Source organism: Ursus americanus, chromosome 14 (genome assembly GCF_024610735.1).
Source record: "Ursus americanus isolate L20-20 chromosome 14, mUrsAme1.1.p, whole genome shotgun sequence".
Classification (NCBI taxonomy): Eukaryota; Metazoa; Chordata; class Mammalia; order Carnivora; family Ursidae; genus Ursus; species Ursus americanus.
Genome location: NC_142140.1, coordinates 911,213 through 935,695, shown reverse-complemented (window position 1 = coordinate 935,695; position 24,483 = coordinate 911,213). Strand labels below are relative to the sequence as shown.

The window sequence follows — 24,483 nt, the reverse complement described above, 5'->3', positions numbered from 1 at the left end:
CATTTGACCTACGATCTATTTGTTTGCCATGTGTCTCTCTGTACCTACAATCTATACACCCACAATACAAGCACAAACGTTGGGAACTGTTCTGTCCACGCCATATTCCAGTGCCTGGAACAGAGTATGGTGTACAGACACCACTCAACAGGTATCTGTTGAGTGAATAGGCAAAGGAATGATTTCTCAGTTAGTCCTTGTACCCTGTGGGGCTGCTGGGTGTTCCAGACGAGGAAACCAAGGCCCTCCAAGCCCTCCAGCCTATGATGTGGGTGTGACAAAGTGGAGGGAGAGGGGTCTTCAGAGGGGATGCGACCCTGGAAAACTGCTGAGACACTAATTCCGCTTCCCCACTGACCCCTGGCACAGGAGTCGGGGTGGAAAATCCTCCAAGCCCAGCAGGGGAGAGGAAGAGGTTAAAGCAGATGCAGCCCTCAGTCAGGATGCCAGGTGCTCCAACAGCCGGTGGCTCCCCCAGCAGTTCTTTTAGTCACAAAGGAGAAGTGTTTTAATAATGTTCATCTTTCTCCTTTTACAAAAACTATCAATTCTCAATAGTGGGCGTATTTAACAGAATCACCCAAGAGGCTCCTGCAATCTCTATTTCCTCACTCCACCTCCCTCTACCCCAGATTCTCATGCACGGTGGAGGTAAGGCAGAGGGTGGTTGAGAATCCTGGCCACCGAGGGAAGCTCTGCCCTACAGCACAAGCCTGGAGGTCTGCGCTGTGTTGCAGCTGCAATTTTCATCTGGCTCTCCAGCATCAATACCAACGAGACCAGCTGCTGTGACTGGGGCTCACATCCCAGCTCGGCTGCAGGGCTTTGGGTAAGTGACTGAACCTCCCAAGCCTCAGAGTCATCTGCAAACCAGAGCTGAGACTGTCCCTACTTAGGAGGAGAACTGGAAGAGTCAACTCTATGCTAAGCACCTAGTCCAGGACCAGGCATGAAGAGTGGCTGTATCTACATATACAGGAGTGGGTGTGCACACACGCACAGACATACCACAGCACCCTGAACACCTGAGCATTTCATGATAATAAGGTACAAGTAATACTTGTTCCCCATTTCATAAATTTAACGACAACAAATTTTAATACATTGAGTTTCTGAATAAAAGGAACAACCAGCATTCTTTTTTTAGACTAATGGAATGTTCCATTTTTTTCAAGCCACACAAATATATCTGCATTTAATGAGACAGTTGTGCCTACCTGTCAGGCCTAAATAATCGGGCTGCCAAAAAAAGAGCTACAGTGACTCAAATACAGATATATTGCAGAATCCCTGAGGAGCTCAGTGAAACTACCAGATTTCAAGGAACAGTGTGAATGACACTTCCTGATGCCACGCTGTGCAACCGAGCCTCAGAGATGACCCTCCAGCCAGTGTTATCAACCCAGAGCCAAAGACAGACGCCCTGGGACTTTCACACACAGCTACTGGCTCAGGCCCTCAGATAGGCCAGCTAAGCTCATCAGAGCCCAGGTCCCCTGTACAGTGACAGGACTGAGTGAGACAGACTCGGCACCTGCTCCATTCCCAGCTCTGATGATCTATAATTGTGTACCTCCTTCCCTCCGCACGCCAGCCAGAACAGACCCTGCAGAGAGCTGTAAGAAGCATTTATACTCAGCTCTAGCTTCTTTTAACCCTCTCCCTCCTCAGGTTCTCTCCACGTTCCACTTCTGTGCCACACACCTTCTCCGGCTCTCCCTGGAACCAGAGCAGCTGGCTTGCTCTTCTCCAGGCTCTTATTCGCCACCTACTTGAGGAGCCCTGATTCTCTCTGCAGTCTCCCTTTCCCCCAGATTTTAGAATGCAACTACTCATTACCTCACTGGGAAAAAGCCAGACCCAGGAAGACCGACAGCAGCCTCATTTCCTCCTTGTAGCCATCTCCCGGTCTGCCATCAGCTCCTTAACCTGGGGACCGTTCCAAGGGACAGCCTCCAAGGCCAAAAGGCTGAAGTTGCCTACCTTCATCTCCCGGGCTCCTAAATGCATCCTTACAGAAAAGGTGGAGGATGGACTCTGTGGTGGCTAAAAACAAAATTCATCTGGAGGTACGTGATCCCCAAGGAGAGAGACATCAGGGTTCCTAGCAGCAGTTACACAGGCAAAAATCAATCTCTCCTGAAAACCAATTAGGGTGAGCGCAAAGGATTTTCACTTTGGCAGCTGAGCTGCTCGAAGCAGCCTGCTTTGGAGAGGAAACGTCAGAAAGCTTGCTCCTAGACAGGCTGGCCTCCTCTCCCCAGCTCCCCACTCTGCCACATCCAGCACCTTAAAAAGAGCTCGGCTAAGAGGGGTGTCCCTGGGCGTCCTGGCACTGACATGCACAGGGAGATGTGACCACTCCCCACAGGCTGAGCACCTGGCCTCAGAGCTGAAGGAAAGACTGTGCTGACCACAAGCCAGCTCACTGAGGACCTAGTACACGTGAAGCACTGAGCAAGGCACTTTGAGTCTGTTTATACTCTACCCTTGCAATAACCCTGTCCCCAATTTACAGATGGAGAAACTGATGCCCAGAGATACTAAACTAAAGCCACACAACTTGTATAAGTAACATAGATGAGGTTTTTTGGGTTTTTTTTTATTTTTCTGCTACTCACTACCTCCCTCTTAGCGGACTTCAGACTCTAATTTAAAGAACTGGAGCTGTATCTACTGTGACTATTTGATAGATTATCACAGAACAGGTTGCTTGCCTTATCTACCTGTAAGCCCAGACCAGGCCCACCAGGCTTTCTGTGTTGCCGTGAACTCTTTAAAGAAGCACATAGATAATTCTAATAAGACCCCCACCCCTCACCCCATCAACTCCTCCTGGAATGTGTACACCACGTTCAAAGCAATATTTTCCCAATAAAGGCTCAAGGCGGGCCCTATTTGTCCTTCCCACCCACTCGGGGAAAGCAGCTCTTACGAGCTTCTCCAGGCTGCCCCACCGCAAACCTCTCAGTTGGCACCAACCTCCAGTGGGGCTTGGCAGGCACTCACCGCAGCACCCAGTGCCCACTGCCACCCAGAGACTCATGCTGGAGTGCTACAGCCCACAGAGCAGAAAGAACAAAGCCTGTAGCCGCTCTCTTCACCCACCACTTCGGAAAGGCAGACCATGAAGGCTCTGGGCAGCGTGCCTGTATGCCAGAGAGAAGCTGGGGGAGGCAGGGGGTGGGGGGGTGGATGGAGTAAAAAGATGAAGGTGGCAAAGAGGGGCAGGAGCATGAAGATGTGGGAGAGGAATGCCAAGGGCCTGGTAAGGCTGAGACAACTCTCCTAGAGGCTGTTTCCACCCAGGCCCGTCCAGTGTTCATGCGGGACTCCACCCCAGTGTCGGCGTGGGCCAGTGCTCTGCGAGCTGGAGCTATGGAGGCATGCGGGCAGGCTGCAGCACGCTCACTAGGACATCATCAGGATGATTTGCACCAGGCCAGGATTACCTGCTTACCCCTCCTCTGCCACCTTCAGGAGGGCAAAAGGACAGCAGAGCTCCTGCTGCCAGGACCTTGGCTTCTCAGCAAAAACGAGCAAGAAAGTCTGTTTAGATGCTGACTGGGGGTTCCTTAAACCCAACAAAGTATTTGCCACGGGAGTTCAAGCCACCACTATGTTAGCTCACCTCTCTGTATCCCTTCTTCTCCAGGCCTTGAAAAATCTCCTTGGCTGCCAAAACCATGGCAGTCCATCCACCCACAGCAAAGTCAGAATCTGCTTGTTTTGCAAAAGGGAGCCAAGGAAAAGGCACATGAGGGTGCCACCAGCTCCCTCGGAAGCGCTTGTGGAAGGAGTCCTACTGTCTCTCCTCCCATCTGCCAGCCAGGGAAGAAGACCACAGACTCGGCTCTTATTTTGGCCTTGACCTCAGGTATTTGGCAAGGGAAGGCAAGGGGACTTACCAGCTCTGGGAACAAAGGAACCTGTGGTTGAGGAGTGAATGCCCAGGCCCGGCCCAGCCCAGCCCAAAACCCCAACATTTCTCATTCCTCATCTGATCCCAACTGTGCCTCCTCTACATTTTTTTGGACCTAAGCCAAGCTATCAGCAACTTTCTGGATGAGGAGCAGAATACTGCAAGAAGAGAGGGGAGCCCTCCCCAAGGCAGCCCCACTGAAGGGGCTAGATGGCAGGAGGTGTCCTCACTAGCCAGCCCCATCCAGTGATCTGCACCAATCGCCAGGGCAGCCACAACAAAGGGAGGCCTCAGGGGACCACAAAGGCAAAAACCTGGGTCTCCCAACAAAAGGGGAAGGGGGCAGTGGGAGATCAGGCCCAGAATAATGGGCCTTTCCAGCCTGCTCAGCTAGAGTCAGGCCCTCAAACGGAGCACGTCAGGGGAAGGGGCCTGCCCTCCCCTCCTGCTTGCAGAGGCCTGCTCCAAGCCCTGGGTCCTCCAGGCCGACGAGTGGCCCAGGACTGCCACCTAGTGGCCCCAACAAGCAGAACAGGAAGGGATTCCAGAACAACCCAGCCTCAGCTTCATTCACAAAGCGCAGCAGGATTCTGACTGTGGTAACAAGCAAAATCATTCCCATGGGACCCATGACAGGATGAAGAGTAGGAAAGAGTTGGCTGGGTTCTTCTCAGAACCTGCCCCCCTTGCCACCCTCCCTAAACCCCAGAGCCTGCCCCCAGTAAGCGCAGAAAATGCAATGCCATAGGCAAGGATCCAGCAGGAGGCCGACCCCTGACCCCAAACACACAGGGCTCTGAGCTCTGGCCTTTACCAAAACCTTGTTCCAAAACCTGATGAACTCTTTAGAACAGAAAATCCTTTATGTGGCCATCAAATGAGTGAGTGCTATTAGGCATCAGGAAGTGTCCCTGAGTGGGGAGGGCAAGGGGCCTTGGAGGGGAGGGCCTGCTACATGGCAGAGGGCTGTGAGTGATCCCGTGGGCTACAGAGCTGAACTGACAGGTACTGAGTCCTGCTGGGTGCCAAGCCCCTCTCTAAGCACTTTTCCTGCATTACTTCAAGAAGCCTTCACAACAACATGGCAACTGGGCATAGCCGTCATCCCCTAGAAGGGACCACGGAGAGATTAAATGACATTACCCAGGAGCCCAGCTGGGAAGCAGGAGTTGATCCCACATAACCTGGCTCTTCAATCTATGCTACGCCACTACCGCCAATCCAGCTGCTGGACATGACCACAAATGAAACGTTCTCCACCCGAAAATCCCAAAAACCCAGGTCTATTCTGGCCAGAGCCCAGCAAAGGAGCAGAATCCTGCAACTCTAGGGCAGCGGAGACAAAGATTAAGTTAGCACAACACAGGCAAATTCTCCTTAAGGAGAAAAAGCAACTGTGTTCAAAGAAGCGCTATCAGAGGCCAAGAGGAAAACACCAGCCCCCAAGAGGCCCTGCAAAGCTGGACAAAAGATAAAACACACATTCCCTTCCTCCAGTCCTGGCGGTGACTCCAGGGAAACCCAGAGGGCAAGAAAGACGAGAATGGCCTCTGCTGCAATCTCACTCTCCCATCCTCCCAGAGCCTTTGGAGGTCAAGAGGATCATGCTGGGGTCAGCACAGAGCACCAACCACCCTTGGTCACTTGCGTCTTCCCCTGGAGGAGTGCAAAGCCTGGGCCTATTACCATGCCACCACGGAGTCCCTGGAGGAATTTCACAGATTCCTCATTAGCATGGGAGAGCTGCCTGCCCACCTGTTAGAAGAACTTTCCGCTTATGGTGACAGATGGGGCAGTGCTAATGGGCTGGCTTTAACTGGGATGCAGGGAAGTTCAGGCTCATTGCAAAGGGAATTAGCATTAAAGGTGGGTGGGTCTGCTCATTCAGGGGAGGGCTTGGGAAGAAGGTGGGGGAACTCACCCAGGGGCCTCACATTCCAGAGGCGGCCATGCTCAAGCAGGGCCAGACCCTCCAGCGAGCCTCAGGCACCAGCAGCCAGGCCGGTTTAGACTCGACCTCAGTTTTCCTCATCTCAATCCAACTTCCGGGAGGGAGTCCCCAGCCCTGAAGGACTCTGACTCCATCTGATCTGCTGGAAAACACCATCCCTCTGTGAGGTCTGGCCAGGGCCCAACTGTGGACAGATGGCCAGGGAAGAGCTGCGTGCCCTGCCACATTCAGCATCCTGACGGATCATCTTCAAAACAACAGAGACACATGTCTGAGGTCTTAGCAGAAGCCCCCCAGGCCAGCTGCCTGGAAGGCCCGCTGACCACTAGGAAGGAAAAGGCGAAGACAGCTCAACTGTGATATAATATCTCCCCTTACTTCTCAGAAATACCTCCCTTGAACATCTGGGCAGAGCTGACAGCACCGTCCCTTCTCTACGGCCCTTTACTGCTATTTGTGGACGACTGAGCAGTTATCACAAGTGTAAAATATTTTATAAATGACTGTATGAAGCACAGCTTCAGGAAGAAGACACTTTGTGCTCTGGACATTCTCCGTTGAGGTACTTGAAGGCATCAAGAGAGATATGTCCAACCAGCACCCAGATATGCAAAGCCCTCAACAGAGATCAGGCCAAAGGTAGACATGGAGGGAGTCTTTGAGGGGGAATGAAGAGGAAACGGTAACAGTGCCAGACCTCCACTGTTCCCCAACATCCATTCTTCCCTTCCTCTAGGCTAGTAGCATTTCAGTGGGGCTCCCAGCTAGACTACATTTCCTAGGCAACCAGTAGCTAGGTGCGGCCATGTGACTGCTTTCTGGCAATAAGATATGTCCAGAAACAGCATCCAGGTCTTGCCCTTAAATGAATGAGCAGGCATATGCCCGTTTGGCCCCTTCACTCTCCCACAGGCTGGGAAGCATGAGAACTGGAGTGAGCACCTTAAACCCATAGGTGCTGAGGCTGGCTGAGCCCCCACAGGCATGGGTTACCCATGCACCTCTGGACTGTTACAAGAAAGAGGAATACATGTATAGGGGGGCTTCTTTGTTACAGCAGCTCAGTCTCTGCCCTGACATTAGGACCATCTGCTGACCGCACGTCCATCTGGGAACGGGTAGAGGCAGGGAGGCCAGAGAAGATGCATTCCCCTAGGCACTCCCCTGTCGGCAAAGGGCACCTCAAACCAGAAGTCTGAGAAATCATCCCTGACACTTCCTTCTTCTTCACCCACACACCTCAACTGCCAATTCTTTTTCTGAGCAATTCTCCACCCGCTCGCCATCGCTGTCCTTTGTCTGGGTCACTATGACCTCTCACCGGACTCCTGCCTCTGTTCTTGCCAGCTTTAAGCCACCCCACACAGAACACTTGTGAGAACCTGCCACAGGCTCCCTCCGGCCTCTGACCCCAACTTCCCACCACGCCTACAAGACCCTTCACCATCCCCATTCCACCCCCCACCCCGCCCCGCCCTGCCTCCAGCTCCTCTGCCTCACTGAGCTCCCTCCCACCCCAGGCCCCTGACCGTGCGCCTCCCCTGACCACGGTGGTGTCCTCCTCCCCGTTCTTTTTTTAACTCCCATCATTCCCCTAGGTCTTGGCTCAAAGGTCTGTTCCTCAGAGAAGCCTTTGCAGACTTGCGTGTAAATTAGGTCCCTACTGCTCCTCTCTCTAAATACCTTGTTCTTTAACAGCATCACGCTTCTCTCTGTTCGTAGTTCAATGAATGGCTCCTCGTTGAATGTCTTTCTCTCCAACTGGACTGCAGGCTCCGGCAGGCCCTCGACCGCGTCACGTCAGACCCAACCCAGAACGGCCAACAGCGCCCTTCAGTGAACGTGTGTTGCACAGACAGAAAGAGAGGCACGGAGGTTCACAAAGGTGAGAGTTCAAAGGCAGGGGGGCTCTTTAGCATCCTATACCCCATGGAACAAACATGAAGAACACCATCGGATTTCTTGGAAAAAAGACAAAGCAGTTTCTGAGAACAACCTATTAAGGAAAGTGAAAAACAAATTGTAATGAATTGGAGAAGCGAGATTACGATTTTACTGCTGATTTCAAAACAAGATGATAAAGGAAAGGGAGAGCAAGGCTGCACCCAGAGGGGCTGCTAGGGAGGGGTGCTGGTTTCAGACAGGGAGGAGCTGAGCATGGGGAGCGGGAATGGGAAGCAACCAAAGCAAGCTCCACAAGGACAGGAGGGCGAGACCCAGGCCGCAGCAGGTAAGGCCCCTTGCAAGAGGATAGGGAAGAGAGGGTGGTGAGGCAGGGACACAGAAAGCCGAGCTGGGCTGAACGAGTGAGTGTGGACACGGCCTATGACGGGTGCAGTGCAGAACACTACAGGAGCCACCTGGAAAGGGTGAAAGGGGGATGAGCCAGCAGCAGTGAGGACGCTCAGCCTGGCGCGGGACTTCCCAGGGTGGCCCTCAGGAGCCCAGGCCCAGGCAAGCATGTGGAGGGGGGGTGCCCATGGGTGGAGTCTGGCAAAGAAGGTGTAGAGGAAGGACACGAGGACCAAGGGAAGGAGTTGCTGGCTGTAAGCAGTGTCAGTACTGATCCTGCAGAGCAGGGAGATGACTGGGGTCGGAAGATAGGCGTGAAGACGAGGGTCAGGGGACCCAAGAATGGGCTCCAGGGAAAAGAGAGAGGGCAGAGTTAAGAAGCAGGTATCTGATGTGGGACGTGCCAAGAGAACAACAGCCATAGTAGAAAGAAGACGGAGACACATGATCCGGAAACTGCTGGCCAGGAATGCTCTTCAGCCTTAGGCCACAAGAAGATGTTGAGGTGTGAGTTTTGTTGTGGACCTACTACAGTGCAGACACTTTCCTAGATGCTAAAACATTATCTCATCTAAACCCCACATGAAGCCTGTGAGAGCCTCCACTGTACAGCTGGGGAAACTGAAGGTGTATGAAGCTATCCCACCTGGTAAGCAGTCGAGAGTCCCTCTTACAACAACTACGGACCACCTTGATGATGTGCCAGCCCTGCCTGACCACGCCTGGCCACATCAAGACCAGGGCTTCTGAGTGAGTCATTCTTCTCCAGGATTTTAGATGCCAATCAGGAAAACTAAGGCATCACTACCAGCTCTTGAGAAAAAATAAGGAGAGGAGATAAAGGGGGAAAAATGACTCTTAAAGCTTAGAACATCTCAGAAGAGAAGCCAGTCGTCCCAGTGGCCCCAGGCAGCCATAAAGGGGCTTCCCCAGGGACTAGGTCCAGAGGGAGAAACTCAGGCCAAACAAACCAGGCTGCAGCGAAGACTCCGCGATCCCACCTTACGGCCCCCTGCACTATCGCCAAGGCTGCTCGATCAGTGCCAGAAGAGCCCCCGGCTCAAGCAGCAGTGGATTAAATACAAAATCCTGAGGCGGCAAAGCCCACTCCTCTGGAGCAAAGATTAAGGAAGCACTGCAGAGAATCAAGAAGAGGAAAAGCAAAAAAAAAAAAAAAGAAGAAGAAGAAGAAGAAGAAGAAGAAGAAGAAGAAGAAGAAGAAAGAAAACCTGCCACATATCCAGCTGCCGAGTTAACAGTCTTACTCATTTCTCATCAAAAACCTCTTCCGAAGAGGTTAAGCACACAATAGGCTATGGAAGGCACCAGCCCAGGCGGCTGCTTGAAATTCCACACGTGTGCTGTGGCGATGTATTTCTATTAATGTCCAGTGTGTGTCAGCGTGAAGATAAGGTGCCAACATCGTGTCCGAGCAGTCAACTAGAGAATGGGCCCCATGTTCAACATTGTCTGACGCTCGGGAGCCCCAAGAGCAGAGGCTCTTGAGCTGATCCTGCCATGCGTGCACGAGCTCACCTCCTCCCGTGGCTCACAGCGTGCGCAGGTGCACAGGCGAGAGAGGGGACCATTGGCGGGGAAGGGCACTAGGGCGGCAGGGAGCACTGAGGACCACAAATGAAGAGACGAACCTGTGGAGGGCCGTGTGTGTTGGGAAGGGCACGAGAGTGGACACAGCCAACAGGATTCACAGGGGAATGGGTGCCTGCACGGTGCGAGCCTCCTGGGGGGCTGGGTGGCAAAGAGCAGGAGCAGACCTGTCCTCCAAGAGGCCTTCCTAGTGTAGTCAGCCCAGTGGCACCAGAGCTGCAGGGCAGGGCACACACAGTACAAAGGCCTCGCACACAGAGCTGCTCTGCTCAGCATCCCCCTTAGCGGCCCTCCCTGACCACCCCAGTCCTAGCAGAGAACAGGTCCCCAGAAGCCTCCGGAGAAAGCCTGCGGGAACTCAGCAAGGCAGGAGGGAATGCCGCCAAGAGTGTGGGTGCGCTGGCTCCACTAAGAATGCCTGCAAGTGGGCCCCTCCCCTCAGCCTCGCAAGAGCCCAGGGTGTACAAAAACACTCCAGCCTGGGCATTGGTGAGAACACCCACCAGGAGAGCACAGGTACTGGAAGCTCAGACTAACCCTGGGAGGCTGGAGACAATGCCCAGTGGGATCTGGAAGGTCTGCTTTAGAATGAAGGAGCAGGTCGGGAGGAGTGCCACAGGTGCTTCTGACAAATGACGCCCGCTCCAGTGAGGGAGGGCAGGAAGTCAGCACCCAGCGACAGCCTGCCCTCTGCAGCACCCCATCTCCACCACGGTGGAGTCAGCCCCCACTTCCATCCTCAGATGCATCAGTCGCTGAACTTCTCTTCTCTTGCATTCGGGGGAGCGTGGCATGATGCAAAGACAAGAATGTAGGGACCGCCTTCCGCCTGCATGCTGGGTGCTTGGCTTCCATGATGTCACTAAAGCATCCTTACAACTCTGGATATTTGCCAATTGACAAGCCAGGAAACTGAGGTTTGCGGAGGTTATGGGAGGTGTCCAAGATCACAGCAGGAGTACTTGGTGAATATGTGTCCAGGTCTAACAAGTCAAGAAGCAGGGCTCCTTCTACACCGCCATGCTACAGAAGATGCCGCTTGCCACCTGACCGGCATTCAGCCCCTTCTTTAAAAACAAACGCAATTTTGGGGGGCAGTCAGATCCCCGGCTAAATTTACTCACTATCCCAGATTCCCTTTTAGCCAGAGGTAGCCCTGTGACTCAGCTGTGTTGGTGAGAGTCCCTGAAGAGGGTGTCTCCTACAGAAAACAAAAACTTGACTCAGAAAAGACTTTTTCTGAGGCCTTCCCTCTTCCTGACTGGAAAACAAATGAGATGTCTGGAGGCACAGTAGCCATCCTAAGGCCACGAGGAGAGCTGCACTGAGAATGGTGGCTCAAAAGGCAAGGAGGACAATGGATCTCTCCTTATGCACTGAGCTACCAGACCCGCCTGAGCTGTCTGCCCCAAGACTTCTTTTTCACGAAATAAACACACCCCACGGTTTAAGCCATTGCTGACCGGGCTTCTGTTGCAGCCCAGGCTGCTCCTGATTGGTGCACATGCCGCTCTGTCCAAGAGCGCTCATCTTGTAGCCCAGACACATGAGAGGGGGGACCTCGCTCGGCCACTGAAAAAATGTCTGAGACTTTCCTCCTGTCCCGCTTGTTGATGTTTCTCAGCCAAATAATCCCTTTTCAACTCTTTACCTTGCCAGTAGCCAGCAGTGGTGTCTACCCAAGGGGGAAAACACGATCTGCTTAATTGATAAATCTAAAACATTTTTTCAGAAAAAGGAAAAGGCAGAATGGTAGCTCCCCCAAAGACTATGTGAGTAAACCACATAAATAGACTTAAAACAACCCATGACCCTCCCCTCTCCACAGCCCTGCTGGCATCCTAGAGTCATGCATGGAAGTGGGCAGGCAGCAGCCCAACTGCACTCAACCGGTACAGAAAAAGAAAACAGACTGCTGCCAAGATCAATTAGGGCTGCAGGGCCAGCCCCACTCGATCCGCAGGCACGAAGCGAGTGGCAGGGGTGGCGGGCGCTGCTTCCAGAAGAGGAATGGGATGGGGACAGGGCAGGAACAAACAGCAGGCGCCGCTACTGACCACCACTGTCCCTGACGGCCTGCGTCCTCTCAGAGGTCAGGACGGCCAGCACACACTATCCGACTCCAGCCCCAGTGCTCAAGTCAGGTTTCCCTACAATCTGAGGCTTACCCATGGTGCACAAGACCTGCTCAAAACACAAAAGTCCTCAACTCTCAGCCAGGCCCTGGGCTTCTCACAAGACACAAAGCAGTAGGACAGTGCGGTGCCACCTGCTGCTGTGATGCCTGTCAGATGGCTCAGGTCACCACCACCCCCCGACCCTGCTGCTGGGTTTTTCCAAGGAAGTCTGCGGCTCAGACCCCTTGGGACCCATCAGGCACACAGAGGCCAAGGAGCCTGGCTGAGGTCGGCAGCAGAGTCCCTCAAGAGGCTTAAGAGAAAAAGCTTCTTTCACAATTCTCTCCAGATCCTGGTCCCAGCTGTCAGCCTCTTTAGCTCATCCCTGGTGCTAAGAGACATTCTCATAGACATGCGATCTGCTAATTAGAAGCAATGACACCAGGAATGGAATGGCAATCAGCCATTTGCCTAACAAAGTTAGCAGCTAATGAGGATTTCCAGCCTCTGTCAGCACACAGCAGAGGTCACCTGAGCAATGCACCGGAGCCAGGAAGGGGAAACTGAAGGCATCTGCAGATCCAGGAGGCAGTGAAGGAGAGGAAGCTGCACAAAATCCTAATCATCCCAGGCTGTGAAACCCACTTGGAATTCCATCTTCTTAAATAAGAGGCTAAATGCACGTCTTTCACTATCTCAAAGTGCTGGGACCTCCCTTCCCACAGGAGGGCCGTTCTGGAACAGATTCTGAAATCCCTGCATTTTACTCTGAGAAGTGTACAGAACGGCTTCCTTTAAAGAGCAGGAGTCCATCCTCCACCTTCTACTAAGACGCAAACAGCTAGAGGCTGCTATTTACCATCTCCTTGCTCAGCTGCCACTGCCCTGGTGACCTAGTCCAGACAAGCCCCCGGTCCCTCTGGCCCTTCTCAATCCCACCTCACCACAGGTGCCCTCACCCTAGTCCTCCAGCTCCCCACTGCCAGGGTAACCCCTGTCTTCCTGGTGCTTCCAAATGTGTAAAACAGCTGAGGGAAAAACAGGACTCTTCCAGCCCAAGGACACCATCACAATGCATCTAACGAGGTGGACAGGAAACAGGAGCCTACCAAGCTTCCCAGGGGCAATGCCAAGAGCTCAACCCTCAGGTCTATGAGGCTCTCTCAGGGGGCATGTCCCAGGGACCTGAGAAGCAACGGGACCGGAGTAGCCCTCCCGTGCACAGGCCGGCGAGGGAGTCTAAATGCCTTGAGAAGGTTTCTTTCTGTTCCTGCCATATGCCTCAAATATCATGCTGCTGCCACAAGGAACTAGGGGTCCGAGCTCTCTCACACAGTGCACATTACTGACAGGAGTCTGCTGGGTGCCACTTGACATCACTCACGTCCTAAAGCTGGCACTGCCTGCTCTGGCAACAATTTCCTACCACCCGTCCCCCCAACGCCAAGCCCAGCTCGCCTTGACCCTTCCCAGGGCACGGTACCAGTAGAGAGCGCTTTCCTAGCTATCCTCAGCAAAGAGCTCCTGCTTTCCTTTGAGGCCAACAGGTCTGACAAAGGCACCACGTAGGCAATGACCTGCATTGGGGACAGAGGCCTGGTGCGCATTTCAAATAGCACAGCCTCTGCCCTCGAGTACTGTGGGGAGCCACATCACCAGTAGGAATACTGCACATCCCTCGGGGGCACAAACAGCAAAAGGGGCAGAACCACGGTGGGGTCCCTGGCTCCCAACATCAGTCCAGGAGCCAGCTTTGGATCTACTGCACCAGCATCAGGTGGGGCTGTTCAAAATACAGATTCCAGGGTCACAGAGACAAAGAGTCTAATCCAGCCATTTCTGGCCTAAGATCCAATTATGCGTGTCTTCGCCAAGTTCCCAGGTGATCCTGACACACAGCAGGTGGGGAAGTCAGGCAGAGAGATGGACTAAGAGCAAAATACTACAGGTAAACAGCTGCCAGGGACGAGGCTGAGCGGGCAGGCCCTCGATACCTATACCACACAGTTGGAAAGCCCCAAGGCATCTGCCCACAAACAAGGTGTTTCCACCATAGCCTGTCTCTCCAGAAGACTGGTCAGAAGCCTGAAGGACTGATTTGTTCTAGGAATCAGTTCACATCACCCCTTGTCAAGAGTCCATGGATGGAAGTGGGAAAGAGGGGAAGGAGTTGTAACTTGCCCAGCAACGCACAACCCTGTCCACCCCCATTTCTACCCCAGGAAGGAAACAGCACAGAGGAGTGAAGGAATCTCAACTTCACTAGCCCAGAACAATGTGCCCAACTCCTGGAGCTCCTGGGTGCCAGGCATTTCATGCCAATGGCTCCATAGGTCAATCCTTACAATCACCCACAAGCATCGTGATCTAGTCCTGATGCACTGGGGGCCATCCCTGGACTTGGGTGCCAGGCTCTTAGTCCCTGACTGGTTTTTATGCCCTTCCCCACCCCCAGTTTGTTTAAAATATATGAGAAATAAAGCCAAAGTTCCTTTTTTGGTGTATAATCAGCTAAGAATATGGTTGAACCAGTTTTCATACAAGCCTATCTGTAGTTTTCTTATCTCTAAAAATTATCCTACCGTATGGCCACAAGGCCAGATAATTTTAACTTTGACCTTAATAAGGAAAGCAGGAACCCAGGCAGCCTCAGTACCCCTTCCAATTATTCCAATTCTCTAAGAAACTGAGTGCACCCACCCTTGCTCTTTGAGTAAATGTGGCTGCAAATGGGGCATGGTGGCAGTCAGCTGTATAGAATGTCCTCTGTACCTTGTGGAGAGCCCCCCCGCCCTGTGGAAGGACTGGCCCCATACAACAATAGCCATATGGGCCCGGGCATTCAGAAAGGGAGCAAAATCAGTCATCTGACTTTGCCCTTCTCATTTTCCCTGGGGTGTAAAGTGTGCTTTAAAGTGATGATGACCAAAGGGAAGCATGAAATAAATGTGGCATCGGTTAGGAGCCTCTTCCTCCTGACCTATATTGTTTGAAAGTCCAGGACAGGGCAGGAGAAGTGACTGAGATACCCTCCATGGACCCCTGAGGCACAGGATGGGGCCAGTGGACATGTGAAAGCCCAGGAGAAGATCGAGAGAAGCCGTGGTACTCCAGGCCCTACACCAAGCCCCATCCAGGAGCTGCCTGCAGCTGGAGAAGGTGCAAGGAAGCACCCCCAGGACAAGATAAGCAGGGCCTCCCACAAGTCTGATGGGAAAGCAGGACAGCACAGACAAACCCTGCAGAGCTCAGATCCCAAGTCCTGCTGAACAGAAGGTTTGGGTCTGACCCTCACAGAGTCTGAAGCCGAAGCACCAACAGAGCCCACACCCTACTCAAGTACAGACTGGATGTACCCAGCCTCCCACACCCATGGCCTGTCAAAAGAAGAAGATGGCCGCTTCTGGGCATGAGCACTATTTTCCTCAGCCTCTAACGTCCTTCCACACATGATGTCCAGTATCAATAAAAAATTACAAGGCACATGAAGCTGTAGGAAAATGGGACCCATTATGGAAAGAGGAAATAATCAACTGAACCAAACTCAGAGATGACCCAGATGTCGGAATTATCAGAGACTTGAGATAATTATGATAAACAGGTTTAGAGGAGCCACAGGAAAAGGTGGACAACACATGTAAATGATGGGGCATTTCAGCAGAGAAATGGAAACTCTAAAAAATGCCAAATGTAAAAAAGAATCAGGAGTTAAAGCTCATGACTCTTCCCAAGCTGTCCACTGGGCTGTCCCCAGAAAAGTCCTCATTTGACTCATCAGAAGACTGAGGCGGTCAGGTACCGCGGTGCCGTGAAACTTCTCACAGGAGTAAAAAGCACTGAGGAGCCAGGATCCCCGTCAGCACCACTGCCCCCTGCTGCCTGAGGCATCTGGTGACTCACACAGACTCAAACAATGTCTGGAGCTGGACTGTCTAGTCCAGAGGTCAGCAAACCACAGCTCACCCGTCAAATCCAACCTACAGCCACTTTTGGTATGGCCTCTGAGGAAGAATGTGTTTTTACATTTTTTAGAGCTGTAAAAACAACAACAACAAAGAATGTGTGACAGAGACCACATGTGGCCATGCAAAGTCTAAAATATTTACTATCTGGCTCTTTATAGAGAAAGTTTGTCAATCCCTGATCTAATCTAGAAAAGGAAAGAAAAAATCAAGATTTAGGGAAGCAAAGAAAGGGGCTATAGATGGCAGACTCTGGTTTTTTTCAGATTATGGCTTTTACCAGCCATCTAGGTGCTGATAAAGCCATCTCCAAAGGAATTCAAGATCTCTGTAGCTCAAATTGGAGGAGGCATAAGGACAAGGCCACCAGAGTCCCCAGGCCTCTAATGCTCTAAAACAAACAGCCATGCCAAACAGCTACCCCCAGGTGTCAGGCCTCCTCAGCTGCGTGTCAAGTAGAGAACTTGCTGACCCCCAGCCTGAGCCACCAGGCCAACCCTCTGCCTTCTTCCATGCAAGTTAAACCTCAAGTGTGTAGATGTTATCATAGTGAAAGGCTGTTTTGTTTCATTTTGCTCTGTTTTATTATTTGAAAAGGTCAGACCCGTGAATTGCTATCCAGAGAAGGCTGACATCAGTACGCGCTTCCACCTATTCGCAACGGGGCACAGTAAGCAGGCCTCCAAGAGCCGAACAAGGACTGCTATACAGAAGTCTCTGGGGGCGACTGGGTAGCTCAGTCTGTTATGCGTCTGACTTTGGCTCAGGTCCTGGGATCTCGGGGTCCTGGGATCAAGCCCCGACTCGGGCTCTATGCTCAGTGGGGAGTCTGCTTCTCCCTCTCTCTCTGCCTCTCCCCCTGCTCCTGCTCCCTCGCTCTCTCTCTCCATCTCGCTCTCTCTCACATAAATAAATAAAATCTTAAAAAAAAAAAGTCTCTGAAGCAGGAGGCACTGCCCCACACCCCTCATCTACTGGAGCTCTAGCTAGCCATGATTCCCTAACCATCCACGCACATCTGTAATTTACTGAGTGCTACTGAGACGACCACAGCTCCTCTCCTTGAGGAGCTTATAATCTGAGGAATGAGACTTACAAAGATGTAGGAGGGGAGAACTAGGAAGAAAGGCTATAGCTGTAACCCATCTCGCTCAGGATTTCAGAAAATTACAACTCAAAAACTTCCAAATCCGTCATTTTCCTTAAATCCTGATTGCAGACTTCATGGCGCTAAGGTGGCAGCTTCTTTGAGCATCAGAACAATGAAAAGAAGGCACAGTAGATCAAACCTCCCTTGCAGACTGGAGAGTGGAGCAGGACAGCCACTCTTCTTGTGCGAGTCCTTAGGTCAGGTGGACACATCCAGGTGGAGAAGCACTCGCTTACAGCATCTGGCCGGTGGCAGGATTTGGTCCCCACTTCTTCATCTGCCATTTCAGACCTTTCCCCGTGGCCACTGTCCAGTAGAAGAAAGCTCTCTCTTCTTGTGTGTCTCTTTTGAGGCAGAGGAAAACGCTCCCCCAAAGGTCGCCATCAGACCTGCAGAATTTCATCCGAGGCCCACACCTGCCTGCCACACCCCACACCCCACATCCCCAGACCACAGCCAAGCGGCTTGTCCCCACCCGCCCTCAGCCTCTGCTCGGGCTGCATCCTTCATCGGAAACATCCTTTCTCAGACTTCTCCACCTGGTGAGCCTCTCCTCAGTCTTCAAGACCCAGCCACGGGTCACCTCCCCTCAGAAGACTTTCCCACCCTGCCAGGAAGAGGCTGTTGTCACCACCTCCTTTCCCCTCTAGTGCCTTCCTGTCCCTTTGGTCTGAGACCCTGACACCGTCCAGTCACTTCTGAGAATCCTTACCTTTCGTAATGAACAGAGTTTCTCAAGAACAGAAGCTGTTTCTCATTTGTTTCCCTTTATCAAGAAAAGAACCCAATGCCTAATATAACAAGCTTGCAGAGACTACATAGAGAAAATAATAAAAGAATTAGTCACCAAAAAAGAAATGAAATGAAAGTTTTTGCTTTCCATCAGGTGTACTGCAATCTCATACCTAATGCATCAGGAATCCCAACAGGCAAGGTCATAAATCTCATTCTCCCCTAAAGTAAAGCTCTGCCCATCAGAAGACTTAGCCCCAGAAACCACTCTGTTCTTATTTCTCTCTAGAACATAAGGGACTCCAAACTTCCTCCCCCAACTCAGAAAGCATACCTTACTAACATAGGCTCCACTGGAACAAAGGGCCTTCAACCCAGTTATATCTGGGGCCCTACCAGTGTTACAAGTGACAGGGAACACACATAAACATACTCAAGAACAGCCCACTACTGCACTAGATAGGAAACGGATTCCCGTTTGTCATCAGAAGTAGGTTATAAAAATTATTACCTTTCCTTGTCATTAGCTTTATTAACTTTTCCCAATAATGAGCTGAATCATTCCCTCATGCAGAAGAGGATTAGAAAATCAATATTGTCAAAGAGAGGGCAGAAGAGCACATTAAATGTCAAACTGCACTCAGCACACTCGGGAAAAAGTCCTCCAGACAAGGCTACAGGTGCGAGGGTGCAGGGCTTGAGGACAATGGCCATACAGAGGCAGCCCCAAGGAGAAGCGGGCAGCCAGCTCATACAGCCAGAGACCACACCACGTCCGCCTTGGGGTCCAAGCCGGCCCCAAGGCCAGAAGAACGTGCTGTGATCCAAACACGAGGGCTCCTTCAATCTGTACATATGGAAGGCTTGGATGGGGAAAGAAAATTCCCTATGCTTCTGTGCAGGTTCCTTCTCCATCTTTTTCCTTTTATTTCAATCCTCCAAAGCACACGTACAGCTTTGAAATGATCCCCACTAAAAGGCCCTGTCAGCCACAACAACCCAAGTGGAAGGGATGGCTGTAGGTGAGTGCCTCATGCCCTTGTTGACTTACAGAAACAGCCTGAAACTGGCTTTCCTCCTCCTCTGTTCTCATCGACTGGCTGAAGCCTTCAAAACCAGGCTCATGTGTCTCTTTGCATCTGCGACAGCACCAGTAACAGAAACCAACGCCAGCTAACACAAGCAAAGGAGAGCTGACTGCGGGTCATCAGCAGATGACTGAATCCTCAAGAAGGCAGAGGACTGGATGCAAACTGTGAGAGACAGCAAGACAGCCTCACTGTGTGACGATCCTGATGAGCAGGCCTCAGCTGCAGTGCACAGTCCTACCCTGGCCTCTTCACTCACTCAGAACCAAGTCCCCAGAGACAGGGTCTGACTGGCTGCCCTCTGGCCCTGGCTGTGCCATGGCAGGGGGAGAGAAGAGATCTGGCTTCCATAAAGGAGGTTGGGCACTGGGATTGCAATCCCACCTAGGCAACGCACAACAGGAGACAGGTAAATGCCCAAAAGGTAACAGGACAGCCACCACGTGGAGAGATGGATGCTGAAAGGTCAAAAAATGGGAACACGCAGAAAAGTCATTAATAAACATTTTCAAAATGAAGGAAGTCACGTGCATCACTACTCCCTAAGAACTCAGGTTCAGAAGAGCATCATCCATCCAGAAATTTGGGGAGGGGGGGATCAAATAAAGATGTATTTTCTTTATTCTAAAGTTACCTTTGTTAAAAAAGAAAACCCGCACAGCCGTAGTGAAGGTCATTTAAGTCCCTTCCCGCTTATAAAGGTTCTCCTCCAAGGACAGTCTTGAGGAGGCAGGACCCAGCCTTCTCCTTCACAGGTGGAAGAAAGGAAGCTGTCAATTCCCTTTCATTGTAATTAACACGTTCCAGGTGGGAAGAAAGACCACCACACCTGTAGGCTGCAATTTTCCCTGCTAGGTGACTGTCCCAGGTGGCCAGCTTAGTTTGCTCATGCCATATTGGTTAACCCTTCACCTCCAGCACCAGGGTCCTTTCCACTTGGTTGTCAGGCTCCCTGCAGAGGGGTGACAACCACCTGCCCCACAGAGACTAAATGCCAGAGCCCCTAAAACCACATCCTCACCCCAGTTTCTCTCTGCACCAACTGACTCTTCACCAGGATGCCACAGGGTTCTAAAAACACCAGTCAGATCACATCATCGCCATCCTCATGGTCTCCAGGGACTCTTCCGAGACACAGTGGCCTATCTTGTGGGTCAAGTCTGCAGGTGTTCAAGGCCTTCCTCAAGGTGGCTTCACACCTCACTCACCTCTCTCACTGTGTCCTGTCACCTCCTCCATACCCACCCATCTATCTCCCCACAGCTGTTCCCTCATCCTGGGGGGCCCCAGCCATATCGCTCAAGGCTGAGGTGAAAGCTGTGTCTTCCTCCAGCAGTTGACACCACTGCCTTTGCATTCATTCCCATGCACATCATCTTTACGTCCATTTCATGCTTACTGAAACCCATGTGGCCTTTTTCCAAGTTTTTGGTTTAAGTCTGTGTTCCCCACTGCAATGAAAATTTCCCAAGGGCAAGGATCCTATATTGTTCATATTTCCCAGAGGGCCTAGTTCAACCAGCATTTGCTATGTGCCCACAGCAGCTTTCAACATCTATGCAGAGGCGTTCCTCCTGGCCACCACCCAGGGCACAGTCCCTAGTGGTAATCTCACCTCATCTCCAACTTCCTTCTGTGCAGCACAGGGTACACCAGGCCACCCACCTAAGGCAGGGCAAGGCTGCTGCTGCTTGTCTCCCAGCCCACGGCCTCTGAAGCAGGTAACATTACAGGCTGCTACAGCAATTCTTCCCTCCCCCACCCTGCCCCGCCCCCATTCCTTGCTGGGATATCATGATTTAAATAAGAACTAAATATTTAGTCTTTATCTACTCTTACAGAGCTCCTAAAACCCTTGGAATTTCCTAAGCGATGAGAGAGATAAAGGTATCTCTTCTTACGTTAATGAGATGACTTTTGGACTGCACAGAACGATGAGGACTGGTTACCAGTGGAGCCAACCACATGGTTAGAGGGTTGGACCTTTCAGTCCTACCCCTGAGCTCCAGGAAGGGGAGAGGGGCTGAAGGTTGAGTTCAGTCACTAATGGCCAATGATTGAATCAGTCAGGGCTAGGTAATGAAGCCTCACCCCAAAATAACTGAATTTGAAGAGCTCCCAGGTAGGTGAGCACATAGAGGTTCTGGGGGAGGGGCGCACTGGCACAGGACATGGGAGCTCTGCACCCTTGCCCCACATACCTTGCCCCATGGATCTCTCCCATCTGGCTGTTCCTGAGTTAAATACTTTCATAATCCTTTTAGTATGTTAAATGTTTCTCCGAGTTCTGTGAGTCACTCTAGCAAATCAGTCCAATGAGGGGATCATGGGAACCTCTGATTCACAGCCAGTCAGCCAGAAGCACGGGTGAGGACATGGACCTTGAGTGGTGTCTGAAGTGAGGGGAGAGGGCGGTCTTGTGCCCTGAACCCTGACCCTGTGGAGTCTCAGGACAGAGTTGAATTGAAGGACACCCAACTGGTGTCAGAATTTCTTGGATGTGGAGGGGTTTTCCCACACGGAAATGGAATTGGGAGAATTATTACTATCAGTCCTACTTCTATCTGGATGCCCACCCTCTCTCCAGTGGGACTAGAAGAGTGCCCCAGCTCCATTCAGTGGAGCCCTCTGTGTTCCCTCTGCAGATGACTGGCTGAGCCATGGGCCCCTGGTACAGTTCAGGCCAGTGCCATGTCAGAGGCCTTCTGCTGGGGACTTCCAGGAAAGTTCTCTCTTCTTCTGCTGGGTGTGTCCCCATCTGCATAAGACCTGGGGGGTGCAAGGGCAGCTGTTGTTGACCTGTGGGAATGTCTAGCCTCAGGACACCCTGGCACACTGAAGATGGCAGAGCAGGAGAACGGGGGTCATGATGATGCCAGTGCTGAATTAGTCAAGCCTGGGGCACTTCTCGACTCCTGGGATTATGACATAAAGCCTTCACTCACAGCAGAAAGAATCCTAACTAATAGTCTTCCATAAATCAAATGCATTAATAACAATAACAGCAATAACAGTGCGTTTTTATAATCTGCCAGGCACATGCTAAGCCCAGGACAGTTATTATTCACCTAATCCCTTGGGCAACCCTATGTGCAAACATCATGATCCTCGACCAAGGCTCACAGGCACTGGAGGACAGGCCCGAGCTAGTAAGCAGAGAGCTAGGACTCGTACCCATGCTGCCCACCTTTAACAAATTGTGTTCTCCATCTCATTATTGCATGCCCTCAAGTCCCTAGTGCTCTCCCTTCACACCCTCCTGGCACATACCACTTACAACTGTGACTTTTCAGACAGAGAGCCCAGACTGCTGAATGATCCAGCCCTCACCATATAACCTCGCACCCCAGAGACTGAAAATACAGGTCAGAGGTAGCAAAGCAAGTCAGTGGCAGAGTCAAGGCTGTAAGAACTCAAGCCCCTCGTCCCCCAGAAAGACACCCTTTCCACAAAGGTGGAACCAAGCCCCAGGGCTTCAGACAGACCCAGCTCCAGGGCCTAACGTCCGCCTCCCAGAGCTGCTGGAATACAAAAGGCCAGCTCAGGAAGATCCGTACTCACCAGCTGGGTTGACTTGTGCTTCTCTGGGTCAGCGCTGCCCTCCCCCCGCTGCAGGGATACACTTCTGTGCTTTGTGGCTGCCTCTCTTTCCCTCGTCACCACCTGGAACAGCTCATCCTGGACCTTGGCCTGCTCCTGTTTATACCTGTGCCAGAAGAGAGGTGGAGGGAAGCAGATGCAGATGGCCTGACTGGCAGAAGGTAGCCAAGAAAAGGTTTGCATACTCACTGCTGCTGGCAGGGGATGGGGATCTGTGGGCCAGGGGATCTCTGAGGCCAGCGGGAGAGGCTCAGGCATCAGTGATAGTTCTCAAGGCAAGGGGATACAGTGAAACACTCTCAGGCAGGACAATACAGATTAGGAACAAAAGGAGACCTGACCACCAGATGAGGAATCAGACAGCCATATGCCAAATGAGAGACTCTCGGGGCACAGGTCTGATCCCGGACTAGCCACTCCTACACAGTGGGCAGACAGGGTGGGAAGCCCCACATTCTTCTGCCTCCACTTGAAAGCTGGAATACTTCAGGCGACAGCAGTCTTTTATTTGGAACATTTAACTCTTCATCCTGAATGTATTCCTACCCTCTGACCTATTTCTGGGCATTCTGCCTAGTAAAGTAATCCTAAAGACAGAGAAAGGTTATTATTACCAAGATGCTCTTACAAGAATTATTTATTATAGTGTAGAAAAACGCAAACAACTTAAATGTCCAACATCAAGGTCAAGTTAAAGAACATATGGTACAATTGTGCAATGGTATATTATGTCATCATTAGACCAATATACTCTTAGATTTGTCAGCAGCCTGAATCTAAAAATTGAGGACCAATAAAAAACACTTTTAGAAATAAAAATGTTTATAAACAGGTGTAACAAATGGAAAATAACCGTAAAACTATGTGAAAAAAAAAGATATAAAATTATATGTAACTTGGAAAAAATAATTCTGAACTAGGGGAAAGAAGACATTTGACAGAAACACTCCAAAATATTAACAGGGATTATTCTGAATCTATGGGTGATTTTTTCATTTTATGTATTTCCCAAGTCTTTCATTAGCATGTGTTACTTGAACATTTTTTAAATATTTAGAAATAAAAAGAAAAAAAAAGTTTCAGGTTAGTTATTCTTGGAGAGGCCTCCTAGGATCAGAAAGGGGAAATTCTTAGAATGTGGGCTTCAATCCATGACTATGAACACACCAGGCTCGGTTGACCTAATGGAGGGAGCCACCCCACTGTGGCTGACACTGGGCCCCCTAAGCTACCACACTTGGTCCTCTGTTACAGAGGCCAGTGTCCTAAAGGGTAGAGAGAAAGTCAGTCAATGACAACAACAGTTAACATTCACTGAGAACTCTCCCGGGTGCTCGGCTTAAGTGCTCCCTGCGCATTAACATGTTTCATCAGACAGTACCCCCAACAAAGAGGTACTCCAGCTATGCCCTTCTCAGAGGCCTAGAGTAACGCAGTGATTTTCCAGAGTCATGTAACTAGTTTGGCGCACAATCAGGAAGCACACTGCATTCTGAGGGTCTCTGTGCCTCAGGGGACATGTCACAGGTCCCTGTTCAGAGGTGTGGCCAGCTCTCTGTGGGCGTGGCCTGTGCCAATGGGAAGTCACCAACACTCTGGAGCCAGTCCATCTAGGCAACTAGTTAGAATTGTGAGGGCTCTTTCTCTTCTTCGTATCTCTAGAAATATGCCAGCATGCATACACAGACACAAAAGGTCCAGCCACTCGGATACTTAGTCCTAGCTTTTTAAAGTGAATTTTTTGGGGGATGGGGTAACTGGGTGATGAGCTGAGCACTGGGTGTTCTATGCAACTATGAGCCACTAAACTCTACCTCTGAATAATACTCTATATATAATATAGTAATAATATAGTATATTATAGTAATATAGTATACTAATAATATACTCTATGTTGATTGAATTTAAATAAAATTTTTTAAAAAGGAAAAGAAATTTTAAAAATAAAGTGAATTTTTAAGAACATCAGCAGTCAACCCTCCCAGGCCACTTTTGATGTTTCTTCATATTTAAACTAGGACCAGTGCCACTTAGACTGTAGGATTCTTATGCAATCTCAAT

General features: G+C 51.1%; 1 protein-coding gene across 4 annotated transcripts in view; it reads right to left on the bottom strand.

Moving 5' to 3' along the window:
- CHCHD6 (coiled-coil-helix-coiled-coil-helix domain containing 6) overlaps positions 1-24,483 on the bottom strand; it is a 238,127-nt gene that overhangs the window by 190,202 nt on the left and 23,442 nt on the right. For all 4 annotated transcript variants that reach the window (XM_045812277.2, XM_087866707.1, XM_087866708.1 and 1 more), the window contains exon 4: positions 22,384-22,528. In XM_045812277.2, coding sequence (XP_045668233.1) covers positions 22,384-22,528 — 145 coding nt within the window. The remainder of the gene's footprint in view (positions 1-22,383; positions 22,529-24,483) is intronic.